This window comes from Entelurus aequoreus, linkage group LG25, assembly GCF_033978785.1.
Source record: "Entelurus aequoreus isolate RoL-2023_Sb linkage group LG25, RoL_Eaeq_v1.1, whole genome shotgun sequence".
Classification (NCBI taxonomy): domain Eukaryota; kingdom Metazoa; phylum Chordata; class Actinopteri; order Syngnathiformes; family Syngnathidae; genus Entelurus; species Entelurus aequoreus.
The window spans coordinates 26,039,979-26,058,249 of record NC_084755.1 but is presented as its reverse complement, the minus strand read 5'-3'; the positions used below and the strand labels follow the sequence as shown (position 1 = coordinate 26,058,249).

At 38.9% G+C, this 18,271-nt stretch overlaps 1 protein-coding gene across 3 annotated transcripts in view; it reads right to left on the bottom strand.

The window, feature by feature from the left end:
• Positions 1-13,425, bottom strand: part of smarca4a (SWI/SNF related, matrix associated, actin dependent regulator of chromatin, subfamily a, member 4a) — a 52,953-nt gene extending 39,528 nt beyond the window's left edge. For 2 of the 3 annotated variants that reach the window (XM_062036778.1, XM_062036780.1), the window contains exons 1-3: positions 13,290-13,425; positions 8,217-8,483; positions 5,298-5,430 (exon numbers count right to left, since the gene is read on the bottom strand). In XM_062036778.1, coding sequence (XP_061892762.1) covers positions 5,298-5,430; positions 8,217-8,438 — 355 coding nt within the window. In that variant the 5' untranslated portion in view covers positions 8,439-8,483; positions 13,290-13,425. The other variant, XM_062036779.1, reaches the window with a different exon arrangement.
• Positions 13,426-18,271: the final 4,846 nt, after the last annotated feature.

Below are 18,271 nucleotides of genomic sequence, written 5' to 3'. Positions count from 1 at the left end.
TTAAAATGTTAGTAAATGTTACATTTTTGTGTAATTTCCACATGTTTTATTTTGTTAAATTCTACAGGCGAGTATTTATTTTCACAAAAAAACATTTCGATGCTACGTACACAGTATGTGCCTCTTAAAACCTCACTGTGGGCTTTGTAAGGTCATGTTACCTCAAATTGATGCAGATCCACCTTTTTTTACTCTTTTTCTTTCCAAATAAAAATCCGTAAGAGAACCGATCCTACCGATTGTCCTCAGGCCTCTGCTAGGGCTGATAAATTTTAACCAAAATGAAACACTGGACAGATAGGTAAAGGTGACAGAGAGAGAGCCAACCTATGTGATATTAACAGGCTTTCAGCTCTGTGCACATATTTTTGTCTGGTTGCAAACGTTTTAAAGTGCTGGCAGATTTTTTTGCTATAGTCAAAAGGAACAGAAGTTGGCATTACATTACTCAAACGAAGGAATGCCATTACAGCTTTTTACAAAAATATTTGTGAAAATAATTATAAAACAATATCTGCTGCATAAACGTTTCCTGTCGGCTCTCAAACTTTCAAGCGTTTACCATGCTTTTATTTATTTATTTGTGGCGGGCTACCCATTCGCCCTCGCTTTTTACACATTATAAAAGAACTTGCCATGAGGGCTGGGCGATGAAACAATATCAGAATCAGAAATACTTTAATAATCCCCGAGGGGAAATTAACATTTTCAGCACAATCCCATTCAAAAGCGGACAAACATTACAGGGAGACAGAACAGGATCGCTGACGGGTCTGCCAACTTCCGCCGCCCCTTACAAAAATGGTGAGAAACAGCTGGGGGGGTGAGAAACAAAAAATTCAGAACGGAATTAGAGTTGTGCAAGATAGCCCATATACGATATAAATTATATAAATTTGGCAGACGATACAGTTTTTAATTATCATTAAAATGCATGTTGACACTTTCCAACTGTGTCTGCAAATTTGACAGCGACAAGCAAACGATTCTGGCTGGCAGTTAAATTCCCTCCACGGTGCAAAGCCACTTACTTCTAAGTAAACAATTCTCGCCTTTACGGCAGCAAATAAACGGTTTCTTACAAATACCATTATTTTCCTGCACACCCTAAGAGAATATGCTAACCACTAACTGCAAACTAGAGCTCTTGAATGTAAACAAAGGTGAGAGGACCGATACAAATAGAAAGTAACAATACCAAGTATAATACCATTATTTGGTTAATAATTAAGTGGTTGTATCAATACTTATTTTAAAAACAATCTATTGTCGTTTTTGTTATGGTTTACAAACTCAGGAAATAAGTCCCTGGACATAGGAGGGCAATAAGGGCAAACAACCAAATGATTAAATCAGAGCCAATAGTAGGAAATAATTCAAATATTTAATTGACATTGTGAATGTTGTCTGTCTATCTGTGTTGGCCCTGCGATGAAGTGGTGTCCAGGGTGTACACCTGCGATCCCGAGTGGGACAAGCGGTAGAAAAAGGATGGATGGATGGATGTAACACCGCCATGTTTGTGTCTGATTATAATTGTGATCAAAAATGCAATCTATCGGTGATCTTGACCATTTCAAGTATCACTGTTAGCATTGATATGGCCGATACTGCCCCTGTATCTACTTGGATCGATGTCCACATTTGCAGTATCACCCAAACTAATGTAATGTATCAAAAACAACAGAATAATAAGCAGAAAGTAAATTTCAACAGAAGTGTAAATAGACTTAAGTGTACAACAGAATGTAACCAGTTATTAACAGTAAATTAGCAAGTAGAATAATAGTTTTGAGGAAATTCAACTGGAAATTATGCAATATGTCACTGCGTATGTCCGCGGCTATATTAGGAGCCTTTGTAACCCGTTTGGAAATGCTTCTATTATCATTTATATACCAAAATAATGTATCGCGATATATATCGTTATCTCAAGAGGCTGCAGTGGCAAAACTGGGAGAAACTAGAAAGGAGACAACCTAACCCTTGCAGCCGCAACACCTCCCGCCAGCCACACACACTGGCTGTGTCCAAAATTGGGGTCTGTAGCTTTAGCAGTGCACATTTGTGGGAGGCTGAAGTCGACGCACAGCGCAAAGGCTCTCCAAATTCGACTCCTTAAGATACAATCAAATGCGTTCCTCGTGTCTTTTTAATAAATAGCTACACGATTATTGTGTGCAGACAGGATAACGTTTTTTGAGATGTCTCTTTCAGCTGTCGTACCTTCCTGGTGTGACGTGTCTTCAACAGCTCTGACCAAGTGTCAGCTGAGACTGTCAGCAGGAAAGAGACATCTCTTACTCAGAAAAACTTTGTCTGCACACAAGACTCTTAAATTAAAATGCAGATTCAGACAGTCCCTACCGTTTTGTAAATATCCATAACCCACTTTCACCGTTCATTTACTTTGCATGCTTTTGGAAGCCATAGCCCTCCCATTGCCTCCTGTACATGTGGGCGCGGAAATTTTGAAGAGGCAGGACCCCCTATGTAAGTGACAATTTTACATCCTGTACACACGGGCGCAGCCAATTGAATGTGTTTGCGTTTTTAGCTTAGATGGCTAGCGACACTTCTAAATTGTTTATTTTCACAATTGTTGTACCTTGCGCCGGTGAAAGCTGTGTCATCCTGCCCTAGAGATCAATTTGTGTGATCAGAAACGCTTTAAATGAGTCCAAACTCACGCAGTATAGCTCGGGTTGCTATGCAACCACTTTGAGCTAAAGTTTTAGCTAGCTGTGGTAATTTCACTTTGAGGATTCTATGGCAAAGGGGGTTTTGTACCGCAGCAAGTCTTTAATTGTGAGGAGACCAGACTTTTTGGAACAAGGATGCCAGAACGGACCTTTATTGCAGCGAAGGAGAAGGCAACATAAGGACAAAACCAGATTAAGGATTACCTCACACTGCTAGTTTGCCCCAACGCTAGCTAGCGGTGACTGTAAGGTGATACCAGAGTGTTCAAAATTCCCCAAATATTCGACTCAAGGTAAGAATGATTGACCTTTTTTGTTTTTTTTAATTGTCCCAACATGGTTGTTAATGTTTTGGAGAACACCAAAGGCAAGGGACAAGAGGGTGCACGCAGCTTGCTGTTGCATCTTCTATTTTTCTTTTTTTTTTTACTAAAAAAGGGACTTTTGTCGAGGCTAGAACCAATTTGTTTATATTGTTTCTTTTGGGGAACCAGGGTTTGTCCTACATGCAATCGATTGTGGCACTCAGAGCCAATCCTTTTCCCGAAGTTACAGATCTGATTTGCAGACTTCCCTTATCCACCTTGTACCAACATGCCAGAGTGCGTTCACCTACCAGACCCGCTTGGAGACTGCAGTGGCCATGATTCCAAAACTGCAAGGGAAGCTCAGCTTCCCCGAAATATAACAAATAGTGGTCAAATATGTACTTTTGTGTATTCGTTCAACTTTTGTTCAGAATCAGCTACCGGTACTTTCACTAAAGCGGACGCGACTAATTTCTTCTCGTTCATTTGGAGCATAGAGTAGGTTGTTCATGAATCGAGGTTTCATTGTACAAACCCCGTTTCCATATGAGTTGGGAAATTGTGTTAGATGTAAATATAAACGGAATACAATGATTTGCAAATCCTTTTCAACCCATATTCAGTTTAATATGCTACAAAGACAACATATTTGATGTTCAAACTGATAAACATTTATTTTTTTGCAAATAATCATTAACTTTAGAATTTGATGCCAGCAACACGTGACAAAGAAGTTGGGAAAGGTGGCAATAAATACTGATAAAGTTGAGGAATGCTCATCAAACACTTATTTGGAACATCCCACAGGTGAACAGGCAAATTGGGAACAGGTGGGTGCCATGATTGGGTATAAAAGTAGATTCCATGAAATGCTCAGTCATTCACAAACAAGGATGGGGCGAGGGTCACCACTTTGTCAACAAATACGTGAGCAAATAGTTGAACAGTTTAAAAAAAACCTTTCTCAACCAGCTATTGCAAGGAATTTAGGGATTTCACCATCTACGGTCCGTAATATCATCAAAGGGTTCAGAGAATCTGTAGAAATCACTGCACGTAAGCAGCTAAGCCCGTGACCTTCGATCCCTCAGGCTGTACTGCATCAACAAGCGACATCAGTGTGTAAAGGATATCACCACATGGGCTCAGGAACACTTCAGAAACCCACTGTCAGTAACTACAGTTGGTCGCTACATCTGTAAGTGCAAGTTAAAACTCTCCTATGCAAGGCGAAAACCGTTTATCAAAAACACCCAGAAACGCCGTCGGCTTTGCTGGTCCTGAGCTCATCTAAGATGGACTGATACAAAGTGGAAAAGTGTTCTGTGGTCTGACGAATCCACATATCAAATTGTTTTTGGAAACTGTGGACGTCGCGAAAAGAACCATCCGGATTGTTATAGGCGCAAAGTTGAAAAGCCAGCATCTGTGATGGTATGGGGGTGTATTAGTGCCCAAGACATGGGTAACTTACACATCTGTGAAGGCGCCATTAATGCTGAAAGGTACATACAGGTTTTGGAGCAACATATGTTGCCATCCAAGCAACGTTACCATGGACGCCCCTGCTTATTTCAGCAAGACAATGCCAAGCCGCGTGTTACATCAACGTGGCTTCATAGTAAAAGAGTGCGGGTACTAGACTGGCCTGCCTGTAGTCCAGACCTGTCTCCCATTGAAAATGTGTGGCGCATTATGAAGCCTAAAATACCACAACGGAGACCCCTGTACTGTTGAACAACTTAAGCTGTACATCAAGCAAGAATGGGAAAGAATTCCACTTCAAAAATGTGTCTCCTCAGTTCCCAAACATTTACTGAGTGTTGTTAAAAGGAAAGGCCATGTAACACAGTGGTGAACATGCCCTTTCCCAACTACTTTGGAACGTGTTGCAACCATGAAATTCTAAGTTAATTATTTGCAAAAAAAAATAAAGTCTATGAGTTTGAACATCAAATATCTTGTCTTTGTAGTGCATTCAATTGAATATGGGTTGAAAAGGATGTGCAAATCATTGTATTCCGTTTATATTTACATCTAACACAATTTCCCAACTCATATGGAAACAGGGTTTGTACATTATGAAACAACTGTGGTTGTTTGTAGTAAATTTAATTGGATTGTTTTTCAAACATTTCTTATCTAAAAGTTGTTTCTTTTTAAAAGACATGTTATGTTGCATGTTCAAATGATCAATGCAGAGTGTCTGTCAGTGAGGGGTGGTTCAAAGGCAGCCGAAACCAGAGAGACATAGCACACTTCTGGTGTTCTTGTGATGTATTATTACCCTGGGAATGTTGGTCCATGGGACTTGGAGGGGGTCCCATACCACTGTGGCCTCCCGGTCTCATAGCCATGCCTTTCATTTGGTTGTAGCGAGGGTCGTCTGGCATTCCCTTCTCGTGCATGGCGTCCATTGGCTGAATGGAAAGGGTTGCAATCATGCAAAAAAATACTAATTAGATAACATTCAAACTTATAAGCAGGCCAAAATACATGGCCATGAAAAAGCTAATGCAGTGCTGTACGGTGCGACAAATTTGATCGCAAATGTGACTAAAAATAGGCCGTGCGACTTAAATTTTTTTTTAAAAACTCACAGATGTGCGAAAAGGGATTTCAACCCTTTTATTGCATTTTGCTCCTAAAAGAAAATCCATCCAAATTTGATCAAACAATACATTTTTGTCAATCTGTATAGCATGTTTGAAATAAATTAAAACCATAACCATTGAAGAATTGGACTGTGATAGACACGGAAGTGTAGCGAGCCTCCCCACCTCCTGTGCCATGCACATAGAGGGGCGCGGCTGCTCCACTGAGCTCACACAAAAATGAAACTAGATCTTAGTTGGAGGAACTGGTTGGTAAAAGACTGGTCGTTTATTTTTTACCACCACTTGACACAAACTGTAACTACGAGGGTCGGAGGGAATATTGAACAAATCAATGATAGAAGTGACAAACTTGCCATCCAAATAATACTGCGTTTGTTGACAAGAACATACACTTGTGGAAGCACATTCAATCCATTTATTAAGCAGAGGTAAAAGTAAGAGCTGCCGTCAGTCGACAAATTGCTAAACTGACAAAAACAGCTCAAAGTCAGACTCGCTGACATCACACGTTACTAGGCAACAGGCACCGGCTTTTAAAGGCACACACACACACACTGCTGGCATACTGTATATACAGTACATCCATCCATCCATCCATCCATTCATTTTCTACCGCTTGTCCCTACTTATCTCAACTGCATTATGCCGGATATTTGAAGTTTTTTTTTAAGTAACACAATTACTTTCCCTTGTAATTAATTACATTGCTAAAGAGTAATTCTGTTAGTAATTTAATTACTAATTTTCAGAACACAGCCTGCTACACAGCTTCATGAAGCAGTTGGCAGGTTGGTGTTCATCTTTGTGTATACCGTATTTCCTTGAATTGGCGCAGGGTATATAGTATTCGCACATCTAGAATTACAGCCGGGTCAAACTCGTTTCTCAAAATAATTAACGCATGCTTGGCCTTATCGCCGGTTCATTATTAACGCCGGATCAAATTCGTTTAGCAAAATATTAATTTTATTATCGCATGTCTATAATTTTCGCCGGGTCAAACTCGTTTCGCAAAAATATTTAGCATATGGCTAGAACTTCCACCGGGTCAAATTCGTTACGTCACGAGTGACGCTTTACCTGTCCTCATTTTCAAAATGGAGGAAGCTGCTTTCAGTAGTTTGCAATCGCACAAAGGAAAAAACATAAAGAGATATTCAGTAGGATTTAAGGTCCAAGCTATTGAATACCGGTACAGTATGCTAAAAAGAACAGTAAGCAGCTATGTTTTATTAATATACCGTAGCTGCGTGTGTCAAATACTGTATAAGTCATTAAATGACTCCCGCCTCCTGGTGGTAGAGGGCGCTGCCGCGCTAGTGATCCTTCTTGCGACTTCCGGTACTGCAGAAGAAGTGACTACACGCAGCAAGAGATTTTTTTTTTTTTCCCTCTGCCTGAACTTTTAACATGGAGGATTACATACCGGTATCTAAAATAAAACAGTTTTCTAAACTGGACTTTCAATCGAAGCAGGAGGTAATAATTAAAGGAATATCTCCATCGAGACAGAGAGACTTTTAAAACTGAAGAAAGAAAATAAGGAAGACTTCTATAAACAAGTTATCGATGCTTTTGGTCAGAAGGAGCTGCAAATGGACTCCATTTATAAGTACAGGTAAGACCATAATAACGTTTTTTTTTTATTAAATGTGCTTTTCATGATGGTATGCTTACATCACACTCAAAGCGCACGCCTAAATTTACCGCATTCCTTTTGGTAAACGCCGGAGTGAGAAGAGGTTTTAAAATAATTACCGCATGCACGGCCATCCCGCCGGCTTCCGGTAAACGCCGGAGTGGCAGGAGGTTTTAAATTAATTAGCGCCCCAGCGGCTATTCAAGGAAATACGGTATGTCTCATTCAAATACCATTGTTAAAGGTCAATTATTTTCATGTTGCTGCTGATGTTTAAACATGCTTTTTTAAACAGCACTTTATTTCACATTGTTTTTATTAGCTGAATAATTGAGCATAGCAAAATCTTTTTGAAAGAAGATTGGAGATGATATTTGACTTATGTTATATCATTTTAAAGTTTTTTTCTTATCTTAAGTTGGGATCATATTATGCAAAACCTACTTTTCTTACTTGTTGTTGCCTGTTTTTGTGTATTTGGGATCCCCATCAGTCCCACAATTTTTAAAATCAAGGCATAATGGAGATATTTAGTTACGTCAACGAATATTTCCATTTATGGGCCGAATTATATCAGGATATGAGTTTAGGTCCATATCGCCCAGCCCTGTGCTAGCACAGTTTAGGGATGTTCTCTGTGTTTGAGTGTTACAGTATGATGGCATTGTGTTTATATGTATGAGGGCACATGTGTACCTTGTTTTAGTGTTAATAATGAAATTGTGAATTTTTTTTTTAGACATTTCATATTGCTACAAAAAACTTCTGTGCAACTAAAAAAAATGTATTATATTATTTTTTATTTAGTAGCACCGGTGCTACATGTGGAAAAAACTAAGCGTACAGCGCTGTAATGTCTTAATTTGTCAGCTCATTGGTACAAGAAATGGGGACTAGAGAGATCAACTGAACATTTAAAAAGATGAGAAATACAAAATGATGAATGTACTTTGTGCATCTGGTGCATGTTGTCCTGAGGATATCCTGAGGGTCCCTGTGGAGGGTGCGGGTGCCCGGATCCAGGAGGTCCGGGACTGGGCCCCATCATACTATGGGCAGAGCCAGGAGAGGGACCTGGACTTGGGCCCATCATGCCACCAGGAGATAGCCCTGGGCCTGGGGAGGGACCTGGCCGAGGTGTCCCTCCCATTGGGGGGTCAGGAGTGGACATCTCTCAGGAGAGAGTAGGACCTCCGCGTGGCAGAAATAAGGATCCCTAGAGAGAGGGATTACAAAAAATACAATTCAATTTAGTTTTTGGTGAATATCAAGTCAATTTACATGTCCTTAATTAGGGCTTTACGATTAATCGTCATCGAATCAACCACCAGGTTTTGATTTGTACGACAACATAACTGCAAAAGGCCCAGTTTTATTTCTGTGGCATTTGAGTTACACACATGTTGGCCAATCAGAATGGTTGAATCTCACGTTGTCTCCTGGCCAATCAAAATGGAGTTTGTACCCACATAGTAAGTTAGGGCAAAAAAATGCTCACGATTATTTTTTTCATATCATCCGATCTCAATTAATATCACAATTGTTTTTTATTAAAGCGGATTGTCCCATGCAGGATTATAGCGAGTACCGTTGCATCCCTACTGTTTACTACTGCAGTATCTTGAAACAAACATTTCCACCATGTTTGATGGAGGTAATACATGCTAACAACTGTCATTTTGTTCATATATACTGTATATATATATATATAATTGTGTTTACTAGGAGGTGCAACGGTACAGGTAACCCAAGCTACGGTCCGTACCTGGTTTTTAGGGTCACGGTTTTGCTTCTTTTTTGCTACGTTTTGTGAGGGTAATGAGAACAACTTTTTTAATCATAAACGTATTTTTTTCTTGTTTATCACAAACATTCTGCAGTAAACAAAGTATAATTGGTTTAGTGAATACTAGAAGACTTTTCTTATTTAATTTTGGCTTCACACCAGATGGGCAATATGAACAAGCAAGAATGGCATGATGGCAACAACTACTGACCTCGTTTTTCCAAATGGGGGAGAAAATGCACTTCTAAGACATTCAACATTTATGTAACATTTTTGCTTACAGAGGTGAGTACATTTTATTTTTTTTGTTTATTTATTTAGGATAACTAAAAGTAATTTTTTATCCTTTTAAATGGTTGCTTGCATTTTGAACATACATTACATTTACATTAGTGCTTAACGGTCACAAAATAATGCTGACAATATCATTTATTGGCAAAAATTTGTGGGACAGAGATATTGTCCAGCAAAATCTGAACAATTACATTATTTAGTTTTTATTGGTTATTTCTTCAGTTTTGAGCATTTATATGTATAAAATGTAAAAATCGCAATGGCCATTTTGGAGAGAAAAATGTCAATTAGGTTTTATTTTACCCTTAATAGTAAGAAACTAAACCAATAAAAAACAGTAGGGCAGCAAATCTTTTAAGTAATAAAATAAAATAGCCAGGAAACTATCTTAAATCAATAAGGAACAATGAAAATGCTGTTATTACGTGTGACAACGTTAACACCACTTGAGCAGCTATTGATAAATTAACTCGTCAACGTTACCTTCAAACCAGTAAATATGTCATATCAAATCAAATATATATCAAATCATAAACCTATTTGTTTCTGGACGTGACACTGTTGATAATTGATAACAATTTAAATGTTCTTACAACTCAATAACAAAGTACTGTATTTTTCGGAGTATAAGTCGCTCCGGCCGAAAATGCATAATAAAGAAGGAAAAAAACATATATAAGTCGCACTGGAGTATAAGTCGCATTTTTTGGGGAAATTTATTTGATAAAACCCAACAGCAAGAATAGACATTTGAAAGGCAATTTAAAATAAATAAAGAATAGTGAACAACAGGCTGAATAAGGGTACGTTATATGACGCATAAATAACCAACTGAGAACGTGCCTGGTATGTTAACGTAACATATTATGGTAAGAGTCATTCAAATAACTATAACATATGGAACATGCTATACGTTTACCAAACAATCTGTCACTCCTAATCGCTAAATCCGATGAAATCTCATACGTCTAGTCTCTTACGTGAATGAGCTAAATAATATTATTTGATATTTTACGGTAATGTGTTAATAATTTCACACATAAGTCGCTCCTGAGTATAAGTCGCACCCCCGGCCAAACTATGAAAAAAAACTGCGACTTATAGTCCGAAAAATACAGTAAGTATGTGTGTATTGGCAAACATTTACACACATTTAAAACAGTATTGTAAAATGTGTGATCTTTAAAAGTATTTAACAAATCAATAATCTTCAACCATTTAATTTTGGAGTCATTTCAGGAACAACACAATCTTCTGGCCTATAGTTCACTTCTAAGAGTCAGGCATACTACATTTATATAGTTATTGTTACTTACTGGATAAAAAAAGGGCTCTAAAAGTGTGTTAATATCAGTCAAAGTAGACATAATATTGAATCAAAATCAATGTTTTTATGAATTATTGACCTATCCATGGCTCCGATTACTTCACATGAATTATTCCACTCTGAAAAATATTTTTTGCACATTTTGTGTGTTTGCCATAAAAAAACAGTTTTCCTTGACAAAAAGGGCAGAAAACAAACAAAAAAAAATTGAAGAAAAAAAACTACTTAGAACTGACGGATAGCTCTGAAGTTGATGTAGACTCTAGAGATTTAAGCGTTAAATAAATCATGTATGTATGCCCTGGCACACCATTATCATCATTTCATGACCGAAGCAAAACACTTTTTACACTTTTATACTGAAATAAATAGACCAACAACTTATTAAATGAGAATATAGAAAAAATAACAGGCAGTGGTAAAGTTCAGATCCATGAAGCACAGAACTGAATGAATGTTTATAACTTAATACATTTACATTTGCATACAAATTTGTTTACTTTTGTATTAATTTTTTAATGAATTAACGTTTATGACAACCTTTTTGCAAAACACAATATAGAATGTGAGATATAACAGGACAATGCATTTGTTTTCAAAACGGTTACAAAAAAGTGGGACCCCAAAAATATAAAATTTTTATGACTTGATGGGGTCCCTGGGCCCCCATTTTGAAAGTTCCTAGCACCAACACTGAGTAAAGAATCCCCATTATAACATAAATCCCCATTATAAGAATCCCCATTATAACATAAATCATACATGGGGACGGCGTGGCGAAGTTGGTAGAGTGGCCGTGCCAGCAATCGGAGGGTTGCTGGTTACTGGGGTTCAATCCCCACCTTCTACCATCCTAGTCACGTCCGTTGTGTCCTTGGGCAAGACACTTCACCCTTGCTCCTGATGGCTGCTGGTTAGCGCCTTGCATGGCAGCTCCCGCCATCAGTGTGTGAATGTGTGTGTGAATGGGTGAATGTGGAAATACTGTCAAAGCGCTTTGAGTACCTTGAAGGTAGAAAAGCGCTATACAAGTATAACCCATTTATCATTTATCATGTATATGTGAGTCAGTCAAACATCGATTGGCATAGTGATTTTTGGGAACTGCCGAGTGCCTGGCCATTCGTTTTGTGACTCACACGTCGAGTCCGAGCAGCGATGTTTACTTCAATTTTCTCTCTCTTCCAATGCAAATTTTATTCATTTAATCTATTGAAAATACAATAACTGTGCAACCTTTTCTTCCTTTTTCTTTATTTAGCAAGCCACCCAATGACACTCATTTTTAAAAATGGGGTAAATATTAAGAAAATGATGACATTTTGAACAAAAAGCTCTCATCTAAAACCTTGAGCCTCATTGAATTTGTGTTGAAGAGGTTGACCATAAACAAGTGAATTTTCACAGATTTTAAAATTTAACACGGGCAAACGATACTTATATCGCTGGAAAACTCTTTATAAGACCTGTCTGGTAATAGTGGTGTTGTGTAAATCAATTCATATTTACAAACAAATACATACATAACCTGCTCAGTGGCCTTGTGGTTAGAGTGTCCGCCCTGAGACTGGGAGGTTGTGAGTTCAAACCCTGGCCGAGTCATACCAAAGACTATAAAAATGGGACACATTACCTCCCTGCTTGGCACTCAGCATCAAGGGTTGGAATTGGGGGTTAAATCACCAAAAACGATTCCCGAGCGCAGCCACCGCTGCTGCTCACTGCTCCCCTCACCTCCCAGGGGTGAACAATGGGATGGGTCAAATGCAGAGGGTAATTTCACCACACCTAGTGCGTGTGACTATCAGTGGTACTTAAACCTTTAACAATACAGGACATTTAAAACAGTATTGTAAAATGTGTGATCATTAAAAGTATTTAACATATCAATAATCTTCAACCATTTAAATTTGGAGTCATTTCAGGGACAACCCAATCTTCTGGCCTATAGTTCACTTCTAAAAGTCAGGCTTACTACATTTATATAGCTATTGTTACTTACTGGATAAAAAAGGGCTCTAGAAGTGCATTAATGTCAGTCAAAGTAGATAATTGTCATATTTAACATATATCTGCGGCTTTTAGTCCAGTAGCAAGAGTAATGTTAGCCGGGCCTAGCATGTTTTATTGTTAACGTTACCACAGAAGTGTTGGTCAAAAGCAACATATCCCACATCAAATGATTAAACTGTAGGAAGATTTATCAACAAATACGTGTAATTTCGAACGAAAACACAAGTTAAAAATGTTAGCAGGCGAGGTAAAAGAAGAGAATAAGTTGTTACTTGATTAGCATGCTAGCGGGTTAGCCGAACTAGCTTAGCCGGCCATGCTCTTTTAGGCCAAATCGGTGCGAAAAAGAAAGAGCCGTTTGTTGGAAAAAGTTACAGCATCCCCGGCCGCTTGTGTTGACGGACCCAGTGCGCTCCGCTCACAACATTTCCTCAAATACATTTCATTCATTGCTCACAGAGTCGCGCCGCCGCCGGTAACTGATGACGGTTGACTGTCCTCCACACAAACACAAACACACCGACCCAGCACCACCGCGCTCGCCAACACGCCGAACACACGCCGGTTGTCTTCGTGGATCAGGAACGTAATGTTGGACTTACACGAGTGCTAAAAAGCGGCGTTTGGAAGCTCGCTGGTGGCAAAAGTCTCCGGGTTTTCCTCCCTGGCAGAAAACAAAGAGCGAGCCTGTCGTGTTTTGTCCCCGCACCCCCTCCCCTCTCCTCTCCTCACTCAACAGCGCCCCCTTCGGCCACTGCTTCGCACCGCACTTTGTGCCATGGTATTCCCAAGCAACATCGACCAGGTTGCTCGCGAGCACAGGGGACCAGTCCCACCCATCTCATTTTAAATTGAAATTGTCATTGGAGTATTTTTTGAGGGATCTGGATTGGGCTGTTATGTGGCCATTAGCTTTAGGTTTAGCGGGTGCAGAAGGTTAGATAGTGGTCGCTAAGACCACAGATCATGACCCCACTATTTTTTATTTTAGGCCGGTCTGAAGTGAGAATGAGATCTATGGTTGATTGGGTGGAATCACACACCCTTGTAGGTAGCGCTATTAGCTGGGAAAGACCGTGCAGATTACAAAACTTGCTGAAGGATCTGAAGACAGGCGCATCTTTGCGTTGAATATCTGTGTTCAGATCCCCAGTTATAATTTTCTCCACGTTGTCTGTCCCTGCCAAGCATTCTTCCAAAGCCCCATAGAAATCACTCGGATTAGGGGGTCTAAAAACAGTCCCTATTAGTACCGGCTTAGCGTTTTTAAATTTGATTTCCGCCCACACAGATTCCAGGTCATTGTGGTTAAGATCAGTGCGAGTTATGTATTTAATATCCTGGTGAATATACATACAAACGCCCCCACCGTGTTTATTCCTATCCTTTCTGATAACCGAAAAGTTTTCTATTTCTATCTCTGAGTCAGAAACACTTTGATCAAATTTGGTTTCAGAGAAACACAAGATTTTTACCTTCGTATTGAGGAACATTTCTCTGATTTGGTCAAGTTTGGCTCCAGAGAGGCTGTTCACATTAAGGTGGATGATGTGTAGTCCACTGGAACCAAAAAGAGCATCAGAGTCCACTGTGTTGTGGTACTGACCAGAAAAATTGTTTGTTATTATTGCTGTTGAAGTTGGAGAGCAAGGAGAGAGAGGAGAGAGAGAGAGAGGCATATTGATCGTCCTCCAGGTGAAGGGGGAGGGAGGGGCGGAGTTGGAGAGGGGGAGAGGGGGAGGCCAGGTAGGGTTGCTGGGGGTGGGGTTGGATTTCCTTTTGGCGGGCTTTTTTGAAGACAAGGAGGAAGAGAACAATGAAAATGTTTGTGTAAAGGCGCCTCTAAATCCTGTGTATGCCGCGTCCTCGACCGTCTGGGACCGGGGAGAGGCCGCATGGACCCCCGCCATCTCGTGCAGTTCCCCGCCTTCACCGATGTCTGGGTCGTCCTCCACCGCAGCCGCCGCGTCGTTCACCGCCGCTGAGTCGTTGCCTTCTCCGATGACTGGGTCGTCCTCCACCGCCGCCGCCGAGCCTCCGACCGTGTCGATGAACGGGGCGAAGTCCTTCGCCGAGCCGCCGATCGCTGGAGCACAGGTGAGCTTGAGCTGAGATGAGCCGGTAGCCGAGTTAGCTTCGATGGCGACGCTAGCAGTAGCATTGCTAGTCTTCGCCAGTCGGGACAACATTAACCGTGTTGTTGCAGGTCCAGGGTTGAGTTCAGTGTCTCCTGATAGTAGAAGTAATAGTAGTATTATTGACTTTCTGTCTATCCTTCCAGTCAGGGGCATGTTTCTTCTGCCTCGATGCGCAGTCAAGCATGATGCTAACACGTTAGCTCCAAAGCCAAGGTGCTTCGCTGATGTATTGTCGTGGAGATAAAAGTCACTGTGTATGTCCATTTCGCGTTCTTGACTCTCATTTTCAAGAGGGTAAAGTATCCGAGGAGGTTTAAAATATAAATCCGTGATCCACAGTAGAAAAAGGAGGAAGTGTGGGATAATCCGAGCAGTTGTTTGAATTGAAGTTATGGTCAGAGCGAAAAAAGATACACCCTGGCGTCCTGCACTGCACTATAATCCTTCACTCTCACTTTCCTCATCCACAAATCTTTCACCCTCGCTCAAATTAATGGGGTAATCGTCGCTTTCTCGCTGCTGGTGTAAACAATGTGCAGATGTGAGAAGCTCTTCAACCTGTGACGTCACGCTACTTCCGGTACAGGCAAGGCTTTTTTATCAGCGACCAAAAGTTGCGAACTTTATCGTCGATGTTCTCTACTAAATCCTTTCAGCAAAAATATGGCAATATCGCGAAATGATCAAGTATGACACATAGAATGGACCTGCTATCCCTGTTTAAATAAGAAAATTTCATTTCAGTAGGCCTTTAATGTTCGTCTTGTAGGACAGCAGTTTAACACCCAAGTCCGGGAGGTTTGCAAATTTATGTTTAAAGTATGTTATTTTGCACTGAAATGATTCTTTAATTATGAAACTATTTTTTTTCTCATGTAATTATCTTATGAACAAATATGCATCAAGTTCAAGTTTGATCAAAATAATATAAACATAGTTTCAGCATACTGAAAAATCAAAGGAAGTACTTTAATATCCTTTAATAATTTTGATTATTAGTATCAACATTTTCTCTTTATGTAGTGCCTTTTAGCTCAATTTTTTAATTTTTTTCCCTTTAAATGTTATTTCCACAATGTGATAATGCACATAGTTTTTACGTGAAAAAGTGCATGTCAATTTTTTATTCATGAATGACAGAGCAATTCATATGACACTTACATATGAAAATCATGTACAATGTGTTAGTTTTCTCTAAAACAATCAATTATTAAACAATTTATTCCCTAGGAATTGATTTCAGAACAAAACAAAGGATGTCGTGGGCTACTTTTAAATGTTTAGGTATCAGTATCAACATTTTCACTTTTTTTACTCCTACAATATGAAGAAGTGCATGTAAAATGTCAATTAATGAATGACAATGTATTACTGCAAAAAAATCATAGCCCCATCCTGTTCTGTCAATGGTAAATAAGAAATATGATGGAAATGGGAGTTTAAATAAAAAATGAAAAAGAAAAAGCTGTCCAAGGTGCAGCTTGACATTTTAGGGGTTACAGCACATTGTAGAAAAATAATTAATCATTGACAAAAGTAAAAAAAAAAAAAAAAAAAAAAAAAAAAAAAAAAAGAAGAACATAACATGCATTTTGATAGTGTTAACTAAAAAAAAACAAACTATTAGGACTATAAAGTTTTGTCAGTATATATATATATATATATATATATATATATATATATATATATATATATATATATATATATATATATATATGTCTTCTACCACATACGCTGCAATGGCTCTATCAACGTTGTCCTGGCTAGCAGTGCCTCCGTTAAAATCCTTAGGTGGAGGTGAAGTGGCATCGGAGTCTGTGTCTCTCTTTACTAGCTTCGTCGAAGCATGTTGCTTTTGTAGGTGTTTTAGCAGATTTGAATTACTGTTTTGGGCAGTAGATGGGATCTTTGATCCAAGACACAACTTACATTGAACTAAAATGTTCTTTTCTTTGTGCTCGACAAAAGAAAAGTAGTGAGAATATCTCCATGTTAAGTAACTCGACTGCGGCTCCGCCATGATGTCTTGTTAGTAAACACAGACACACAGCTGACTCTTCTCACCCTGGACACAAACTATTCTCCCCTCTCCCCTCAGGCAGGAGACTACGGTCCATCCAGACCCACACCTGAACAGTTTTTTCCCCTCGGCCATCAGGCACATGAACAATAACAAGATCTGATAGCTCAGTTACAGCTCATGTTATTCTATTCTGTGTTATATGTGTTTTATGTTGCATGAATGCACCAAGTAAAATTCCTAGTTTGTGAACCTGTTCTCAAACAATGGCAATAAAAACTCTTCTGATTCTGATATACCCACAGACATATATACAATATACTGTATGTATAAACATATATTAATATACATTATATATATATATATACATACAGTATGTATATATTTATTATATATGTATATATTTAATATAAATATATACATATATATACACATACATTCATACATATGCATATTTACACAAATGTATACATGTATATACATATATACATGTATATATGCATGCATTAATATACATTATAAACAGAAATACACATATATATGTATATATGTACGTATATATACACATGTATATATATACACATAAATACATAAATATATACATATATATGTATGTATATATACATAAATATGTATGTCTATATGCATATGTATATATGCATATGCATATATATTTAAAAAAAAAATATATATATATATATACACACACACACAAAAATGCAGCATACTCCTTATTAGGTAGATTTAGTTTAGACACATGACAAGAATGTAGGCCTATTATAAAACAGGCTAACATTAATATGATTGGTTTGATCTATTTTGGTTTCAATATTTATGTTGTTGAACTGAGAGTTGTTCCCAATATTTTGTTAACTCTCATTTCCAACCTTCATTGCAACGACCAGTAATGTTGTTTGATATACAAATGTATAAAAAAACAGGCATGTGCCAAATCGATCGGCCACCGCTCAGTATCGGCCCATGTTTGTGAAAAAGTATGTGATGGCCATTGCTGATGAATGTCTTTTTTCATGTCGATCACATACGCCGAGCCCCTCTAGCTGACACTATCTATTTCAATTCCCCTGGCTGACAAGCGGCAAGCAGCTAATTATGCGTCTCCCATCCCATAAGCTCGTAATAATCACCTACATTACGGCAAATCAAATTCATTTCTTGATTTCTTACGTACCATTATCAATGGAGAACAAGGCTAAACAAGTTACACACCTAGAGCAAGCCAGGAGCAATCATGCTAATAGCTACAGTAGGAAAGGGTTTTAATGGCCCCGTTCATCACGGTTTACCTGACACATGAAGCATGACAAATTGAGAGGTGCACTATCCACTTTAGCCGCCAGATGGCGGTAGAGTGTTGAATGTGTTTTGTGGCAATTGCAACTTTGACCCCTGCTTCAGTTGCTAT